At 43.4% G+C, this 20,134-nt stretch overlaps 1 protein-coding gene across 7 annotated transcripts in view; it reads right to left on the bottom strand.

The window, feature by feature from the left end:
• The window catches only part of Cacnb4 (calcium voltage-gated channel auxiliary subunit beta 4), a 258,374-nt gene that overhangs the window by 12,225 nt on the left and 226,015 nt on the right, over nt 1-20,134 (bottom strand). For all 7 annotated transcript variants that reach the window (XM_076569477.1, XM_006974241.4, XM_006974242.4 and 4 more), the window contains 3 exons: nt 12,521-12,630; nt 8,766-8,917; nt 6,688-6,783 (listed from right to left, as the gene is read on the bottom strand). In XM_076569477.1, the coding sequence (XP_076425592.1) occupies nt 6,688-6,783; nt 8,766-8,917; nt 12,521-12,630 (358 nt within the window). The remainder of the gene's footprint in view (nt 1-6,687; nt 6,784-8,765; nt 8,918-12,520; nt 12,631-20,134) is intronic.

Consider the following 20,134-nt stretch of genomic DNA (forward strand, 5'->3'; position numbering starts at 1 on the left):
GATCAGAAGACATCATCAGATCCCCTGGAACTGGAGTTACAGATGGTTGTGAGCTCCCTTGTGGGTTCTGGAAGTCAAACCCAGGTCCACTAGAAGAGCAGCCAGTGCTCTTAACTGGCTCTTGAACTGGGCTATGGTGGCGCACGCCTTTAACCCCAGCACTCAGGAGGCTGAGGCAGACAGATCTCTGTGAGTTCGAGGCCAGCCTGACTACAGAGTGAGTTCCAGGACAGCTAGGGCTGTTATACTGAGAAACTCTGTCTCAAAAACCCAAAACCAAAAAGAAAAAGAAAAAAAGAAAAGGGAAAAAAAAAAAGATGGTTCACTATTGACTTTTAGCTAGGCAGATTATATGTGTACAAATCCATGACTTATATTTTGCTTTCATTTACTTGTTGTATATAGATACAGCCTCATGTGCAGTATCTCTTCTATTTCTAAGAGGGAGCAGTCAATACTAGGGACCTGTACACCTCCATTTCTTTGCAACTACTATGTAGAGAGCCCCCGACAGTGCCACCATTTAAGAAGAATGACCAGCAAATACTATTCAGTAAAATAACATGGCTGGCTGGCTGGCTCAACACATAATCATATTAACTACATAATAACCAGCCAGTAAATGTTCCTTTCACATCAAAATCGCATTCTCTGTATTATTGAAGTCCCTGTGGTCTTAAGTACTCAACTGCTGGTTGGAAACTAAAGTCCACATTTAAGTGTCTGCTGTTGTTGAAAGATCTAGAGGGTCTTGTGGGGATAAAGTAAAACCAATCAATAATGACAGACTCTGGCAGGAGCTCCACTTTAAGGCGACAAACAAACAAGACAATCAGTTCTTGCCACTAATGGGTGGAGCTGGCACAAAGGTAAGAATGGAGGGACATGGATTCCTTATAGCTCGTCTCCTATTTATGACATTCGTTATGAATCCCAACATGTTCTCCCTGCCCCATGTCCTTCCATGCTGCCCAGTCTTATTCTTCAAAGACTAGAACAACACCTGGCAGTGTGGTTATCTGAGGGAAAGGCACTCAGTGTTTTTGTTAGGTTTACGTCAACTGTATGTGTTATATCACAGCATGGGTGGGAAGGAACACTTTCCACCATGCTATGCCCAGGTTGGTTGTTTAAAATCTCTAGAAATGTGTACACTGAAATTGGAACCTGGGAGGCCTTGTTTCATGAGAAGATGCAGAACAGACTACTCTGTTTTTAAAAAGCAGTGTTAAAAATGAAATGGCAGGCGTCCAGTTTTATAATAATGAATGCAGCAATGGCAAGAACGTGTCAAACAGATGAGCGAATCTGTAGGATTCTCAGTCATTGAAATATCGCTGGAACCGGGCAGTGGAAAATTCCCCTCGGAACTTGCATGCATGGTAGAATGACTTGGAGTCCTTTCAGCAAAGAGAAATAAAGCAGGCTAGAAGAAAACCACTCTGGCTCTCAAAATGTTAGAGTTTTGCAAGAAGCCTCTGCTGGGAGGATGAGCTCACCTCTTGTAGAAAGAGTGGTCAATGTCAATTTACACACACAAAAAGCCATTACGCAGCTCAGAGAGCCACCGGGTCAGCTTTTGGTAACATAAGCCAGCTTGTAACTAAGTGGGATTAAAGGATTATATTTCATTTATCATCCAATTGTCTATCTGCTTTTCTTGCCAAGCATTATGCAACTCTTATTACCATGGTGCAGGGACAAGTTGAACTTGGCCTTCTTAAAATGCACTATTCTCGACTTCTCTGAAAAGGAAAAGATATCAATACCCTGAAGAAGACAATTGAAATCTAAAAATATGGTGTGTAGACACACACCAAGAAAACATAATCTGGCTATCCACACAATAAAGAGTCTGCGATGGCCCCTACATCCCAGTGCCTAGGGACACTTTCCTGTTTGCCTCTCAGTAATGTCTCAGTTATTTTTTTCTGCCTAGAGCAGATTTTTAAATGGCCACAGGCTCCTTGGTCCTCCCTGTACTGAGATGGAACATTTTGTTCCTTGGATCTGGGTAGTGGCTGTGACCACTCTGATCAGCTGAATGTTGTTGAGATGCTGGGCTGGGCTAAGATGAGACCTTAGGAGACTGTATTTTATCATATAGGTACAATGTAAGAACCCAAATCCCTGCAGAAAAGAGCTCATGACAAAGGCCTGGACCAAGTGCAAAGGAAGAACTGGCCGAGTCCCTCCTACTCACCCCTGCTGAGAGATCAGTCAGCCATCAGATGAACGCCACCCCCTAGCCACTGTTTTAAGTTGCCATGTTTAGGGCCATTCATTTTACAGTAACAGATAACAAAACTTGGCCTAGAAGAAGAGTGGCAATTTCTTCCAGCTGAATTGGGTCTGCCTCTTGCTTCTACAAAGTCTGAATGGAGTCCAGTAGTTTCCATGGTTTACATGCATAATGGCCATGGCTACTCAAAGGCAAAGTTGAATAGTTTTTGAAAGGACACCATTAGACTCAACAAACCTAAATTAGTTACTATCTGGCCCTTTACTAAAAAGTTTATGGACCCTTCTAGGAAAAGCCTTACCCATGGAACCCAGTATTCTCTCTTCTAGAGAATATGCAGTATGCTGGCTGGTTTATGTCAACTGGACATAACTAGACTCATTTGGGAAAAGGGAACCTTAACTGAGGAAATGCCTCCACAAGTTTTCTTGGTTGATGATGGATTTGGAAGGGCCCAGCTCACTGTGGGCAGTACTACCTCTGTGTTGGTGGTTCTGGGTGCTAGAAGAAAGCAGGCTGAGAAAGGAGCAATCCAGCAAGCAGAGTTCCTTGATGGCCTCTGCTTTAGTTCATTCTCCCAGGCTTCTGACTTGAGTTCCTGCCCTGACTTCCCCAGATGATGGGGACAAGCTTTAAGATGAAATAAACCCTTTCTTCCCCAAGTTGCTTTTGGTCATAGTGTTTTATCACAGCAACAGAAACCCTAACATACACTGTAACTAACCTATTGCCATTTACCATCTAGAGCAGTGGTTCTCAACCTTCCTATTGCTGTGACCCTTTTACACAGTTCCTCATGTTGTGACCCCAACCATAACTGTAATTTTGCTGTTATGAATAGTAATGTAAATATTTGTATTTTCCAATGGTCTTAGGCGACCCTGTGAAAGGGTCATTTGTCCCTTCAAAAGGGATTGTGACCCATGGGCTGAGAACCACTGATCTAGAGTCTCCCTGGATTAAGACAGAAAGATATGCTATCATTGTCCAAGGCATCTGGCCTTTGGGAAGGCAGTTTTTCCTCTTCTTGGTCTCAGTTCCCTCACTTGTAAAATGAGAAGACTGGAACAGAACTGTAGTTCCTTTTAAGTGTTCCATGAAACATTAAACCCACAGGCTGTTCTATGGAAAAAGACCTGCAGACACGTTAGAGATACAAAGAGCATGTTAGCAAAACTGGGCTTCGGAGCAAAGAAACCTAAATGACCTGCATTTACATTAGCATATTCTCAAACATTTTTGGATCCAGCATTCTTTTCCCCATTTCAGCTGACATCATCCCACGGAACATACTGCAGGAAACCCTGTGTGGTCCTCCCTTTCTCCAACTGACCCTGGAACTAGAATCATCCGTCTAGTGACAGAAAGTTAATTTGTCTTCAGTGCCTTTTGAGGTCCCTTCCCAACACCTGCTGCCTGTAAAACCACTGCAGTGTGAGACCCTGCCAGTGGAATCTGCTGAGTCCCCAGACTGGAGACAGAGGCCAAGTAAGCGAGCTGCAGATTCCCCCAAAGGAACTAAAATGACACAGTGATAACCAGTCTCTGGGTGACAATGATAATTACGATCTTGACGTAAAAGGGATAAATGCAGACACATTTTAAAATTGCTCCTAGCTTTTGTAATCTGAAAATTTCTTCACGTGGGCCAAAATGGAATGCACGATTCTTTCCCAGAATGACAAATTCCATGCACACGATATCACATGTTTAGAAACATACAAGGTAACCGTACTTATTCAGACTGCTTGTTGACGCTGCCAGGCTATCTGACCAATTATTCAAAACAAAGATATGTCTGCCCTGCTAATATGATAGAGGAGGGCTGTCTTCCCAGTACCCCGGCAGGTTGAGATTACTAACCCGGGGACAAGCTCAGTGTTGCGTATATGTAAGTATGTGAATGTGTCTATTTTTGGCCCCACCTATCTCAGAAGTAGCCATACACCACTGCCTGAGCCCCTTGTAACTATCCTGGCACAAAGACATTCTGAAGAGACACTTGTGACCTTCCCTTGGGCTCTCAGACTACTGAAACAATGGAGTCCAAGGGATTGGCATTTCCTCAGGAACCTTTTGCTGGTGGAGGAAAAGGCTGAAGCCCTGGTATTGGAGGAAGAGCTTGTTCTCTAAGAAGAGGTTTCAACAGATGACGACAGCTTGTAGGAAAGATGGGCATGGTGGCGTGTCGATGATGGGCAGGGCCACACCGTGACCAGGAACCCTTAGCCCTTATTGAAGCCTAAACTTCATGCCAGCGTCCTGAAGGCGGCATTCATAAGAAGCCAGTGATCTCATTGTCCTTGTTCCCAGGGTGGTCACACTGACAACCCTTCTACCCTGCTTTTCCTTACTTGTTTCTTTAGTTGGAATACTGAGGATAAGTGGTGGGACTGTGCTTGTTAGGGCTACTGAAGCCCGGGCGTCGACTCTAAAAGCTTCAATAATGTCCTCGGCAGCTCAAATACCTCAATTTTAATAGGATGTAAATTATTTTCTCTAGTAATTATTCAGACCAAGGGTTAATAAACTGACATAAAAAGAAAAGATATTTTCTCCAATAAATCTCTTATAATTACATTTCCAGTTTTAGTGACTGCCTCCTAGAATGTCACACCAGTTATAACCACCACTCTAAGATTGTCCTAAAAAGTAGAAAGAATAGCACAGTTCCTGGCTTTTAGTAGCTGTCTAGTAAAGATTATTTCTCTTCAACTGTGAAACATTACAGGATCAGGATGACGTATTCTTTTATAGTTTCTCAGTGTTTAATCAAACATTCCACTCTGTAAGCAACTTCCTTAGTAGGCAACGTGGCATTAAAGGTCTTAATATAGATCTCTGTATTTGTCTGCAGGGTGGTAACCTGATAACTCTGGTGTGTGGTGGGGAGGGCTGTGCTTGGGAGAAGAAGAGACTGCTTTGAAGCCAGAGAGATCCACTTCTAATCTTCATTTGCGGAATGGTCTCAACAAACTCATTGATCAACTCTGTTTTCTGTTGCCTCAGTGATAAGTGGGGCTTAGGCTGTCTTTTACAAGCTCACGGCAGGGATTCCAGATAATCTGTAGCGAGAGCTGCCTGGGCCATGTTAAATATCCAGTGAAAGGGTGTATCACTGTTCTTGCTTTTCTTGCCTGTATGACCTTTCATTCATTCATCACTCCCTCTACACACATTTATTACGAACCCACTAGGACAAGGAAGTACGACACAACAGAAGCCAAGATGAATGTCCTCACAGAGTCTATCTAGTGACTAGATAAGGCACAGCACTGAGTGTGCCCGGACAGCACGTACCATGTGCCAGGCACTAGTCTAAGAATTCTTCCACATCCGCACACCTGTGCATCTTGAGTTTTTACCCCAACCTTGTGCAGCAGGCATCTTGCTCGGTTTATAGAGCTCGTCTGTGCTTTGAACAGCCATGTTGTGTCACCTCTCCAAGTACTTGAGTTTATACTTTCACAGAACATAAACATAAATATATAATGTCACAACATATTTAATACATATTTAACATAATAAAAACATACAAAATAAATATTTATTAAAAATCTAGTGGACCGGCCAAGATGTTATTTCTTTTAGAGAAACCTGGGCACAGAAGTCATCATCAGTCAATTGAGCCAGCACTGACGTGACTGACCACCACGGCCTGAGCGTCTATGATGACAGCCACCTTTCCCAGCCCAGCCCACCCTGTCCACGCGTGCCTTCTAACCCTGCAGGCGTTTTCTAGCAATGACACTGGGCAGCATCCAGTTTTTCCCTCCTCAACATTGGTCTCTTCATCTGTTACAAACATAGGGCCCCTCTAACTACAGTCCAGCTTTGACCTTCAACATTACGCTCTGTCGTGTCCACCAGAATCTTCTAGCAGAAAAGCTAAAAGAAAGCCCACTGGCATATTTTATTTTGTTCTTTCCGTAGAAGTGTTCCATGACCGGATATGGTGCCTGAGTGTTGGCAAGGTAATCAAGGAAGTAGGAAGAAGAGCAGGTTTGAGACTCTAAGTTCACTTCTCATGCCAAGGCAGACACCATCCTGTCCTGAAAGCCTGAACCACAATGTAATCACAGCAGCTCGCTCCAAGACACCACTCACCATCACCACCATGTCTGTAGCAGTGGTTCTCAAGTTTCCTAACGCTGCAACCCTTTAATACAGTTCCTCATGCTGTGGTGACCCCCAGCCATAACATTATTTTCATTGCTACTTCATAACTGTACTTTTTCAACTGTTAGGAATCGTAATGTAAATATATGCATTTTCCCATGGTCTTAGGCAACCCCTATGAAAAGGGCATTTGACCCACAGAGGGCTCACAACCCATAGGTTGGGAATGACTGCTGTAGAAGAAAAGCCACCAAGCTAATATTGAAAGGAAGACCTCTGTCATGTAACTAGTCATCAATAATTAAAACAAAAAAGATTTGACTTACCGGCGGGCACTGGGCCAGCTTATCAGCGGCCACTAGTTGAACATTCAAGTGTTTGCTCTGAGACTTTCCTCTGGACTTAATCAGCCGCTGTAAAACCTGACAGAGGATGACAGGAACTCGAGTCATTGTTAACGAGTTGAAAGAAAATCAAACACACTGGGATCTTTTTCTATAGCTTATGTAACCCTGAGGATTAGTAAGGAGGGCCTACAATGTGAGAAATCGCACACTTAGAGTCTCCATGGTGATGCCGCCCACCTCGCTGTGGGCCTAGAGTAGACTGGACATGTCCATCCTGTCCTACCTCCCCCTGGGGTCCTGGTGACAGCCTCACTTTCCACCTAGACTGTTAAGTCTCTTGCAGATTTCAGAGCTTCCTGCCAAAGGGGAAGAGCTGCCCTGCTCCTGCTTACATTGAGTCAATATTTTGATATTATTCGGTTCAGTAATATTTCAGTTCATTACTTCCATGTCAGATAAATATCAAGGTCACTTATGTATGTCATATTTTTCAATAATTAATAAAATATTTGGTTAAATTTTATATTAATCAAACTATTTCAGGATTGGAAACCTATGTAAAACATTTGTATGGGAACATTGCTACACCTAGAACAGTCTGTATCTCTGCCTTCGGTCATAGCTATAGTTGCATTTGGCCATATGCTTCCTCTTTCATTATTTCTGTTCAGGTTAAAACAGGGCCCTCTCCACTTCAACAGTGCTGCTTTATGAAGTTCTGATACCTTAGTGCACAGGTCCATGCAAGCCCCTGACCCTGCATTTCCAGACACCACAGCAATGGGGTAGTGGAGGTGAGGGTGACCTCAGCCTCACCACAGAGGATGCTTGGGACCCCAGCAGCTGGAGTCGAGGACACTTCCAGTGGTTGAGGCAATGTCAGTCTGTTCTGTTCACACCCCAGAATTAACTGGCAGGGCTTGGGATTCCCACAGTTACTGTATAGGAACAGTCCCTCCAAGATGCTGAGAACTTGGGAAGCATAACAAGCCACACACAGCTTCTGTAGGCCTTTCCCTAACCACAGAAGGAGACCACTGTTTGGGTGGGGAGTTGAGTTTACATTTAGGCAAACCGAATACATTCTAGGAGGCACTGGAAAGGAACTGTTAAGAGAATGCCTTTCAGTGGGTTGAGGTGGGGTACAGAGGGGAGGTGGGGGAAGGGGATGGGAGGGGAGGAGGGAGGGGAATCTGCAGTCTGGGATGTAAAATAAATAAGTAAATCTTTTAAAAAGCTAATGCCTCTCATGGGTACCTATTTCATATTTATTTTTCAGAACACCATCACCATGTAAAAACCAAAGGGAGGACCATGAGAAGGCTCAGTGGGTAAAGGTGGATGCTACCAAGCCTGGAGACCTGAGTTCAAGCCTCAGAGTCCACGTGGTGGACTCAGAGAACTTACAAGTTGTCCTCTGACCTCCACACAGATGCCGTGACAGCACAAGTGCACACACACCCAGAGAGACTAAAAAACTAAGGAAGTAAATGTAAAAAAATAAAAGACCTCAAAATCAAGAGTGCGGTCTGGACCACCTCCCCCGGTTCTTGTCATTCTGGCAGCATCCGTGACCAATGGTGCTTAACCCAGAAAGAATTATATCCCCAAAGAAGCCAGCTGTGCAAAATGACAAGGCCAGCAGCATTTCTAAGTGATGTTTACACAGTCATCTTTTACCTTACATAAGATCTCTTTCTGAACTATGTACTCCCTCTCTCGACTGGGCAGAGACTATAAGTGATTCAAGAATCAATATTACACAGGAAATCTGCCAAGAGGGAATATACAGCCTACGAAAGGCCAGGGTCCACTTTTTGTTTTCTTTCCTTGCACTCCTGTTTGTATTTTATCATCTCTGGCTGCAAGCAGGAGCTTCTCGAAGAGATGTATTATTATTCTCAGCTACCCTCAAATCCCTAGAAGTTGGGTACTGTTTTAAAATGCATTCATTAACTGACTCTCGAGACATTCTTCTGCCCACAAGCTAAAAGGGCAGAGCAAGAGAACCTCAAGAAGGAAGCTTCTAGACTCATAAACAGGAATGCAGTGATTACCTTTGGAGATGAGACTTTCACATGAACGATGATGGGGGCTAAGGACGTCTTTATAAGCTGTGCTGGGTGATTGATGGTGTCTGCATCAAGAACAACCAATTGCAAAGATCTTGCCAATTCAAAAATTCTTTCAATTTCACTCTGTACTTCCGCTAAAATGGGAAACAATAAATGGCAGGTACTGTTAGTCTCAATAACTATTATTTATAGTAAAAAGAAATAGTATATGCTTTCAGATGTATGTGTCCATACTGCAGAACAAAGTACTATGCACTTTCATAGACACATCTAACAAAATTTTGTTTGTTGTTGGTTTGTTTTTTGTTTGTTTGTTTGTTTTGAGACATAGTCTAGTATGTAGCCCTCGCTGGCCTGGAACTTACGTGAGCAGGCTGGTTTCTAATTTACAGAGATCCGCCTGCCTCTGGCTCCCAAGTGCTGGGATTAAAGGTGTGCACCACACAATGTCTGTTCTTTCTCAAATTTTTTCTAAAGATAATACTGTGCACAGAATAAAACAATTGGTGGAAGAACTTGAATCGGCTCTCTTGGTTTGCTTCGGACACCCAGCCTAGCATGGAGCCATTTATGTAGCTATGGTTTTTCCATTTGGGGGTTGCTTTTAACAAGAATGGCATTTGGCAAACACATGAGAGAGACTGAAAGTGACACTGAAGTATTTCTGTCAATAACTTATATTTTATCATTCTGTAGACCACGTTTTGGAAGGAAAAAAACCACCCGACAACTGTATTGATTTGACTGTTATACACATTTTACATCCTCGCTAATTGTTATGAGTGTCCGCAGACAACCAATAGATTTCCAAGTCTGGCTGAATTTAAGCTTTGGAGCCGGTGGAGTTGTCTAAGGTTTATTTACCATAAGTATAACAGAGAAGGAGAGGGAGAGGGAGAAGGAGAGTGAGAGTGAGAGTGAGAGTGAGAGGGAGAGGGAGAGGGAGAGGGAGAGGGAGAGGGAGAGGGAGAGGGAGAGGGAGAGGGAGAGGGAGAGAGAGAGAGGGAGGGAGGGAGGGAGGGAGGAAGAGAGAAAGAGAGAGAAAAAGAAAGAAAGGAAGAAAAGAAAGAAAGAAAGAAAGAAAGAAAGAAAGAAAGAAAGAAAGAAAGAAAGAAAGAAAGAAAGAAAGAAAGAAAAGAAAAGAAAAGAGGGAGAGAAGGAGGGCGCTGATCATATTAAAATGCTGCACTGCATCTTGACTCAAACCTAGCTGGCTGGACGTAATAGTCAGATGACCCAAATCTGCATCTTCTAAATTGGTCCGATAAAAATGCTGGTTCTTTTCAAGTCTGAAGCAATCCAGCTAGGTCAATTTAGTCTGGGACAGAGAGCCTTGCTATGTAGCCCAAGCTGGTTGTGAGCCTCTTGCTTCCACATCCCAAGTACTGTGATGACAGGTGTGTGCTACTCTGCATGGCTTACAAGCACTCTTTGTGTGTGTGTGTGTGTGTGTGTGTGTGTGTTTAAACACATGACCAAACTACATGTTTTTCTGAAATATAAAAGGTCTTTAAGTTGGGCATGGTGGTGCACACCTAGAATCCCAATACTTGGGATACTGAGGACGAAGGATCCTGGGAAACAGAGAGAGTTTCAGCCCAGACTGCATTCTGTATTGATACTGTCTCAAAAACAAACAAACAAACAAACAAAAAACCCCAAAACCCCAAAAAACCAAAACCAAAACAAACAACAAGAACAGCCAAAAAAAAAAAAAAAATCCTTTATATACTTTATGAATCGCCTGATGTAGTGGGTCATGCCCCAAATCTGAATCAGATTCTACTAAAGGGAAGACTTAGCATAAAAGCAAAACTTTCCCATTTCTTACAGAATTTCTGACATTTAATGCATAGTCTACCTTAAAAGCATGAATGTGGGGGACAGAGGGATGGCCAAGCAGTTAAGGGCACTTGCTGCTCTTCCAGAGGACCAAGCTCAGTTCCAACATCCACATTAGACAGCTCATAACCACTGTACTCCAGCTCCAGGGGACAAGACAACCCCTCTGGCCTTCTCAGGCACCCCCGTATATGTGGCACACACACATACATGCACACAAATAAATAAAAATCTTCTTTAAAAAATATGAATTTAAGAAGTCAAAACACATATCAAAACACATGTCACATTCTCAAACACCAATGTCCTGAAAGGTTCCACATTGATTTTCCAGTGACCAGTTTTCAGGATATCTATATAAGGAGATCCTTGCCAAATTCTTATGAAAGAATAGTCTACATTTGTTAGCAACAAAAAAAAAATATTCATTTTTTTCCTAGCATGTCAGAAACCATTTAAATAGAAATTTTTCTCAAGAAGGGCATTTGGGAAATAAAGTCAGTTTTTACTAAAGGAAGGTGGGGTAGGTCCTCCACGTGTGCTTTTATTAGCTTGCTGCAGTTTTAAAGGAGCTGCTAGGCAGATCCATGGCAGAACAAGCTTATATCATTTTAGTTTCAAGTCTCACATATTATTATAAAATAATGTACAATAACAATTAGCATTCTTCTGAAGGAACAAAAAGGCGTCAATACAAACTGGACTGCCCCAGGACCAGAACCCGCAAGGCACTCTTAGTCTCGGTCCAAATAGCTCAGAAATACCTGGGTTTTGTTTACTCTGCACCAGCAATGAGCTGGTGTGTGGGTTCACAGCCACTGCAGAAACAACACAAAGCCCCTGGGCAGCGGCACTGACGAATAAGCAGTGGTGGAGCTTGGGGAGATCGGCCGAGGGCCAGATTACACAGCGGGGTGACCGTGGTGTTTAGAAAATACATAGAGTGATATAGGCAAAGTACAGGCACAAGGAAGGCGAGGGCATTTCCATCTACCTAGCTCACTTTGTGTGAGAAAACCAACAATCTTGGCTACCCAGATGGGTTCTCATGGAAGCTTCTTCATAAATCTGTTACAGGTAATTAAAGTTGGAACAGTCACAGACTCCGGTGCTGGAGGCCCTTAATGAACACTCTTTGCCACTAGACTGGAGAGCTCCAGCATCTCTGGGACTAGTGATGACCCTGTGTTGGTTTGCTTTCGAGGCAAGGTCTTATGTAGTTCAGGCTGGCCTTGAACCTCCAATCCTCTTGACTCCACTTCCCACATGATGGGATTACAGGTATGCATACCCTCACTCAGCTTCCAAAACTGTTATTATTTTTTTCCCATGGGCTCAAAGCAACATTTCCCAGAGTGACTCACTTGTAGTCACATCCCAACCCACCTACAACCTTTTTATTCTCTCTTCTGGGAGGATTTTAACATGTTTTCCAAAAAGCAACCAGAAAAGATGGGTTTGAGTTCCCTGTGTGTTCATCATGGTGGTCACCGTTTCTACTGAAAGTTGTGATGCTTCCGGGTATACCAGTTGGCCACACAAGAACATCATTATCTTGCCCTTCTAAACATTTCCTTTTGTTTCATGTCAGTCATGTGTCAGCTATAACAGAAACCTTATTGTCACATTTGGGGAAGAGGAAATGGGTGGTTTCCCAGGGTTCAGCAGCAACTGAATAGTAGAACTTGAGAATGCCTTTTCTCACCAGACTGCTGTTTAGTTAATAGACTAAAACTGAGGGGGGCTGGCATCTGGCTGCTACAGGTCTCTGCCCCTCTCCTGTCCATTGGCTGGCTTTCTCTACAGACACTCAACACTTCTCCATGCAGACAGTGCCCAAGCAGGACAAGACATTCCCCACACATGCACCTCATGCCTACGTGAAAACATCTTACCTAAGCTGGATCTGGTGTTTGAACGTTCAATTATTGCTCTCTTGCTAGGATTGTTGAGAACAGACCTCTTAGCAAGAGAAATGTCAGCCGTTACTCTTGTTATTGATATCCTAGGAAGAGGAACACAGAACAGGCCAGTAAAAATGTTATGTGGCTCTCTGAGTGACTTACAGCTGTGGTGCTTAATAGCGATTTTACATACTACCGTGGAACCACTGTACAGTAAACCTCAGCCATGAGGACTTGAAACAGCCACTGGCTCATATTAAAACACAAACAGGGTGAATGACGGCAGGCTTTGGATCTTCAGTTGAAAACCACTCCAGTGAACATATATTCCCTCCATTATGGCCTGCCTGGCCCAGTTGCCTTTAAAGTACACACCACACCAGGAGGGAATCAAAGCATGAATTAGCCATGCTCTTTCTAGGAAATAGCTTTACAGTTTCCTCAGAATTCACAGTTGATTTGCTCTCGAACAAGACCTCAGGACCCACGAATGCTCTGCCCCAGCCCTGCTGGCCAGAAAGGGAAAGCTTCATTTGACCACAGAAAAAAATGAGACAGTCGGCAGTTAAGATGCATTTCCTGGCTCAGTAGTTAATCCCTGATACATAAAGTACTTCTCTCTAGGCCCAAGAGGAGCTTTGCCAGCAAGAATGTGAGAAACACGGTTTCTTTTCTGCAGCCCGGGAGCCCCAGCGTGTTCGCACAGGATAAGCACATCTGGTGGGCACTTGTAGTTCCAATAGTGGAAGGCAATGTGAGCAGGAGACTGGCGTTTTGTTCAATTAGAACACACCTTGCAGTCACAGAAGAATAACAGACTTCGTGTGGAAAGAGGAAGGCAGCCAGAATATTCATTAACAAATGAAAGCATGTAGACTTTAAAATAATTTTTACCTGAGCCTGCTCAGTTCCCAGCTATTATCTGTAGGATTCAAAGCTGGTCTACCTAGACCAATTACAGAAATCTGCGGGCCTTCCCTACCCTGGTCTGCACAGCTTGGCTGAGTTCAGAAAGGGGAGAATCATTTCCCTTTCTCCTCAGACTATACTTACTCTTCTCCAGGGTCAAACTCCTTTGGACATAAAAGGATGAGTGTATTTAATTTCATGGCCTCTTACTCCTGTTTCAGGATATTTTAATACTGTCTGGAAACACAGGTGACTAGAAGCTTTGGGGAGAACCCAAAATTGTCCTTTTCATAAATGCTTGGAAACAAGAATTTTTTTTTTTTTAGGTAGGGTCTCACTGTGTATCTGGATAACTTTGAATTCATAATCCTCCTGTCTTGGGCTCCCTTGTACTGGAACTATAGGGACCCACTACTGTGCCCAGCTTAGAAGTCACATCTCTAGAGCAATGCAGTGTGCAGAAGTTCCAGCAGGATTCTGAAGCCAAGTGGTGCTGGCCTGGGTCGTCACATTCATAAGCTGCAGGTGCTTGGAACTCTGCAATGTTTTAAGGTTTTGAATTTTTATGCTTTGATGATCATTTGAGGCAGCCTCAAATCATCCTGCACAGAATCACAGGCTGTGCAGAGATTCCCAGGGACCATTGTGAGCGCTGACATGAGTGATCCTCTGGCTTCTACTTCCGAATTTCTGTCCTCTACATGGAACTCCCTCATGATTTCACCATTTTCAAAAGAGAAAGAAAGAAAAAAGTGAAGGCAAAAGGAAAGTTCAACAGCTAAAGGACACCAGAAAACACTGGTGTAACAAACTTCTACATTTTACCAAGAAGGTAAACTGAGACACGGAGAAAATCCAATGGTTTATTCCATGCAATGATGGTCTAGGAGGCCTTGAACACAGGATGAGGCTTAGTTATATGGCTGGACAATTGTCTTTCAGTTCAGTTTTGTTTCCCAATAACAACAAATCTCTCAGATGAGCCAAGCCACCAGGGGTAGGTTTTCAACTCTGGCCCTGCTGTGAGCATGGTGGGGGGCCAAACCAGGTTTAAACCAAGAGAGTACCACATCTGAGTCTCCACGGCAGCTTCTTTCTTTCTTTCTTTCTTTCTTTCTTTCTTTCTTTCTTTCTTTCTTTCTTTCTTTCTTTCTTTCTTTCTTTCTTTCTTTCTTTCTTTCTTTCTTCCTTCCTTCCTTCCTTCCTTCCTTCCTTCCTTCCTTCCTCTCTCTCTCTCTCTTCCTTCCTTCCTCTCCTCCTCCTCCTCCTCCTCCTCCTCCTTCTCCTCTCTCTCTCTCTCTCTCTCTCTCTCTCTCTCTCTCTCTCTCTCTCTCTCTCTCTCTCTCTCTCCAGTCGACAGTCTCATTCTGTAGCCCAGGCTGGCCTCAAGCTTGCAGCAACCCGTGTTGACTACCATGTCCTCCTCATGCAGTTCTGAGAGGCAATGTCTTTGGGGCAGCACTCTTGCCTCACAGAATGGGGTCTCCTGTTTAATTTGGGTTTCTTGTTTGTTAAGGAATGGAGCATCTGGATAGAAACATACTGTCATATCTTAGAATAACCCAAGTATATGGCTACAGACAAGTGGGCTGACTTAAGGACAGGATTCCACTTTCCAGGAAAATGATTTCTGCCATGCCAAAATTTCCTAGTTCTTCATACACCAAATAGTAACTCTTGGTTCTTAACTTTTGGTGAAATCATCAACAAATGTATATTCTTACATTTTCCCCGGGTTATAAAACCACTTTACAAAGCCATTCAAATAGAACTGATATTTAACATATACAGAAAAGGCTGCTTTGAACTTTAAAAACAGAGAAAACACTGTCGGTGACAAAATGCTCTTTTTCTCATTTTATTTTCTAATAAAAAAATACTCCATTGATAATATATGCCGTCTGTTAGCAAAGTATACACGCATGGAGTAGAGTCCAAGAAGAGGCCTACTCAGCTCTAGAAGTCTGACAGTATGATGTAGAAGGCCTTCTTCTGCTGAAAGGCTTACTGTTACCAAAACCAATACCAGACCTCCATTTCTTTCTTTTGAAACAAAACTTCCCTCAGCCGAGTGACTGTTTCCTAATTTATTATGTTTTTACACTAATGGTACATTTCCTCTTCTCCTGCTTGACTTATCCACATGGGCCTCCGGCACTCCCAGGCATCTCTATACCTTCCTCAGAGTGTTCCATCGGCAACCTCACTGGGGTGGCCTCAGTAGTTAGAGGCCAGCGGGAGTTTGGTTCCCCTGAAGACAGGGGGTCACATCCCTGAAACCCAGCAAAAACCATTCCCTAAATCCTCAAGTCTGCACTCTAACTCCTGCATGTTTCTACCTCAGGATTCAGCTTAGCTGATGGCATTAGTAGTTTCCTGGGGATTTTCTTAACTTACTTTTTTTTTACATTTTTATTTATATGGGAGGGAGCAGTAGACACACACAGGTCATAGTGTGCTAGAGGAGGTCAGAGGACAGCTGTTAGGAATCTGTTCTCTCCACTCGTCATGTGAGGCCCAGGGCTAGAACTCAGGACACCGGGCTTGGTGGCAGATGCCTCTATCTGCAGAACTACTTCATCTGCCCTTCTGCAGATTTTCTATGGGAAGACACTTCTTTCAGTTGTGACACATCCATTCAAAGCTAATTAGTATTCCCATGTTGCTAATGTAACAGCTGGAAGATCCTTTTCCATTCTGACTAATTAGTAAGAAGCCCAGTTCAGCATAATACATATTTTTAAATTCCTAGTGCTTATAGGCAAAGTGTTCCAAAGCAGGATGAGCAGAGAGGAAGACACAGGAAGACTCCAGGGTCCCTTCTATCTTTCTTTTGATTTTCATGCTCAAGGACAAAGTGATAGCATTTCGAGCCTCCATCTCCTAATCCATAAAATGGTGATAGACTTGTCATTAGTATCTCAGAGGATTATTGCTATGGGCAAAGAAGGCAATACATAAAACTGACTTTTTAAATGAGTGTTCTTAGCATTTGTGCTGGTTTGAGATGTCCCCCATATTCTCAGACATTTCAATAACTGGTCCCTAGTTGGTGTCACTGCTTGGGGAGGCTTAGGAGGTGTAGCCTTCCTGGAGGAAGTACATCATTGGAGGCCAACTCTGAGGTCTCAAAGGCCACATGCCATTCCCAGTTCACTCTCTCTGTTTCCTGCTTATGGTTCAAGGTGTGAGCCCTGAGCTCTGGGCTTCCAGCTCAGTCACCATGCCTGCCTACTGCACTGCCTGTGTCTTTCCATGACTGGATCGAACACAGATCCCTCTTGAGCTGTGAGCCCCAGATAAACCCTGCCTTCTACAAGCTGCCTCAGAGGGATGCATGTGGTGGCACATACCTTTAATCCCAACACTTGGGAGACAGAGGCAGGTGGTTGTCTGGGAGTTTGACAGTAGCCTGGTCTACATAGCAAGTTCCAGACTATTCAAGACTACATAATGAGACTCTGGCTATAGATAGATAGATAGATAGATAGATAGATAGATAGATAGATAGATGATAGATAGAAAAATAGATAGATAAATGTAGCCTTGGCCCTGGTGATATATATATATATATATATATATATATATATATATATCTCACCATACATATACATATACATACACATACATATACATATACATACACATACATATAGGCGCATGTATGTGTGTGTGTGTGTGTGTGTGTGTAAATATATACAAGGAAAGCATTTGTTGGAGATCCAAAGACTCCAGAGGAACAGTCTCCTCACATCTTATCTTCAGAAGTTAGCAGTCCACCACCATGGACTCTCCTCTCCCAGAGCTGGTGAGACTTATATATACAGAAAACTTTGGGGAAGGCAGTGAGACATGATGTAATCAAAATCTATTAATTTAAGCATTCAAGTTGGCGCAAAAAAAAAAAAAAATCTTCCATTATCTCCAGCGTTTGAGACCAGCACTAGAAGAGAGAATCATGGTAGGGCCTGAGAGGAAGGACAGATGGGTTGTAAGACAGAAGTTTCCTTTTCCATTTGTGAACTGCAATGGCAAAGAGTTTTCATACTCACATGGAGGGGCTGCTTTGTGATATCATCAATTGATGTTTCCTTTCATCAATAAATTCAGTACCAAGTTTTAGCTCCTCCCTAAGTGGTGTGCTTAAACTCGTCTCTTTCAAGTTCTTTCCCATTTGACAATTTTGAGTTTGTTTTGTTTTGCTTGTTCATTTTAGAACACATGTCCTATAGTCCCCTTTATTTTAGGACCTTATCCCTGTCGGCTCCGCAGTGTTCATTTATGATTTTAGGATACAACATGATGCTGCAGAGCTACCCAGTAGTCAGAAAAGGCTGTCTTTATGAAAACCCAGTGCTGTGAACAGGGAATATATGCTAATAAAAATAAACTACAGAAATGAAAAGCCTACATGACAACGTCTGGGGGACTTGAGACATGTGGTGTACGTCGGCAGACTGCAGCTGGTGATGTAGTCCTTCAGCCTGACAGTGGTGGACCGACCAGCTACTCAAACCTCCTCGGAAAAGATGACTCCCCGGTGGTGTTTGTGGTCTGAAATAGAGACACTCTGTTCCCACTGTGTCCCCTGCAGGCTGAGTGCCACTGGAGCAGATTGTCTGGCTCACGGGGTCCATAATCCACTGACAAGAATCAATCTTGCATAAGGACACTGACATATACAATAGGACTTCAGGAGCTACTTAGTATTGCTTTTTTCCCCCATTTTTCTTACAAGTGCTACAGTTAGACTCAAACAAACTGAGTAAGAAATAGGTCTAAAGTGACTCATATTTCTAAGGAGTCAAAAGGAAAATTATCCAAGCTTTTGCTTCTGCTACAGTCAAACAGATGGGTTTCATCTACTCCACTGAATTAATTTTGAATTGGGAACTGAAAAGCAGTATTGAATTAAAAAGCCTCTTAACCCATGGATTTCTTATTTCCTCTTCCTGAAAAGCCTGGGCCATTCTCCTGATGTCTATGGTGTCTACCCTACTGCAGTCACCGTCAAAGAAACACTGGGCAGGTCTCCGTTAGACGCTGCTGTTCCTGCCGCTTCCTGGAGTCAGTCTTCGGTGCGACTGCTCTCTTGGCTGACTTCAACCAGAGACTGTGTGCTGTTTTCCCCCCTTTTATTAATTGGTAAAAACACAACACAGCAGATTGTCACAGCTCAAAACACAACATTCCCCCCACAGAAGACGTGCTAGCATCTGTGAGAAGCTCCTGGCCAACTTCCTTCTTTACCCAACTGTCCACAGTCCCTCACCAGTGGGCTCCCTGGCTCTTTCTGTGGCAGAGCCCTCTCAGCATCTGAAAGCAAGTACATGCTCTCCCTTCCGTCTTTACGATCTATTTCTCTCCAGAACGTCTATACATCAGACTTCTCCAGGCCTGCCTCTGTCCCTGGCTGTCACTCTGGCTGCTACCGGACCCCCTCCCCCAGACTCTCTGCCATCATCAGACCCCGTGAAAACTTGTCATTGAAATTTTAATTCTCTCTTCAATTTGAAAGAAGCATCAGTAGGGTAGCTACAGTGACTGAAGTAGCAATTCTGCTTGACTTGAGACGACTCCGGGCTGTGACTAAATGAGCATCCTCTTCCATGGCCTCGTGGTTAAAGACTGCATCAGACCACACTCCTGAAGCTAGTCTTTCAGCCATTCAGCTTTCCCTGTGCCAGACCTGAAGTAGTTTCTTCATTCTCCTCAATGCCTTTCAACCTTTAAAAACATTGTTCTTAGGAATGTTATCTACAAACAAAACAACCTAGCACAGGTGGAGGCTGAGTTGTGGGATGGGGGATTTGTTCAGATCAAAAAGCTGTGATGGAATTAGAGGAGGGGGCACCGCTCAGGACAGCCTTCAGTGAAGGTACCCAGGTTAAAACCAGCGAGTCCACACACAGCTGGAGGAACTGTGTAAAGGCAACCAAGAACAGCAGAGCTGGATGTTTGTTTGTTTGTTTGTTTGTTTGTTTGTTTTGGTTATTCTTTACTTGATACTCTTTGGCTCTTTGGGGGCCCGCCACCCAGCTCCCAAATAAACACACAGGGGCTTATTCTTTCTTCTGAATGCCCAGCCTTAGCTTGGCTTATTTCTAGCCAGCTTTCCTTAACTTAAATCATTCTGTCTACCTTATGCCTCTGGGTTTTTATCTTCTTCTATTTCTGTATACTTTTCTTTACTTCTTACTCTGTGGCTAGCTGTGTAGCTGGGTGGCTGATTCCTGGTGTCCTTCTCCTTCTTTCTTTCATCCCTTGATCTTCTCCTCTGATATTTCTCCTATTTATTCTGCCTGCCAGCCCACCCCACCTACCCTTTCTCCTGCCTACCTATTGGCCTTTCAGCTCTTTATTAGACCAATCAAGTGTTTTAGACAAGCAAAGGAACACAGCTTCACAGAGTTAAACAAATAGAACATAAAAGAATGCAACACATCGTTGCATCATTAAACAAATGTTCCACAGCATAAACAAATGTTAACGTATCTTTAACTAATATTCTAGCACACTGGGTCACTCAGGTTAGCTGTTTTCCATCCACAGAGGCACTTGTGGGTCAGAGTTATGGGCCAGAACACCACACGACAGGACCTAGACCGTTACTGTTAAGTTAGAGTCCGGCTTCAGCCGTTTCTTTGTAATGTATTTTTAGGACATGAATTTCCTAGTAGCCAGGACCATCTGGAC

The sequence above is a fragment of the Peromyscus maniculatus genome, chromosome 4, assembly GCF_049852395.1.
Source record: "Peromyscus maniculatus bairdii isolate BWxNUB_F1_BW_parent chromosome 4, HU_Pman_BW_mat_3.1, whole genome shotgun sequence".
NCBI lineage: Eukaryota > Metazoa > Chordata > Mammalia > Rodentia > Cricetidae > Peromyscus > Peromyscus maniculatus.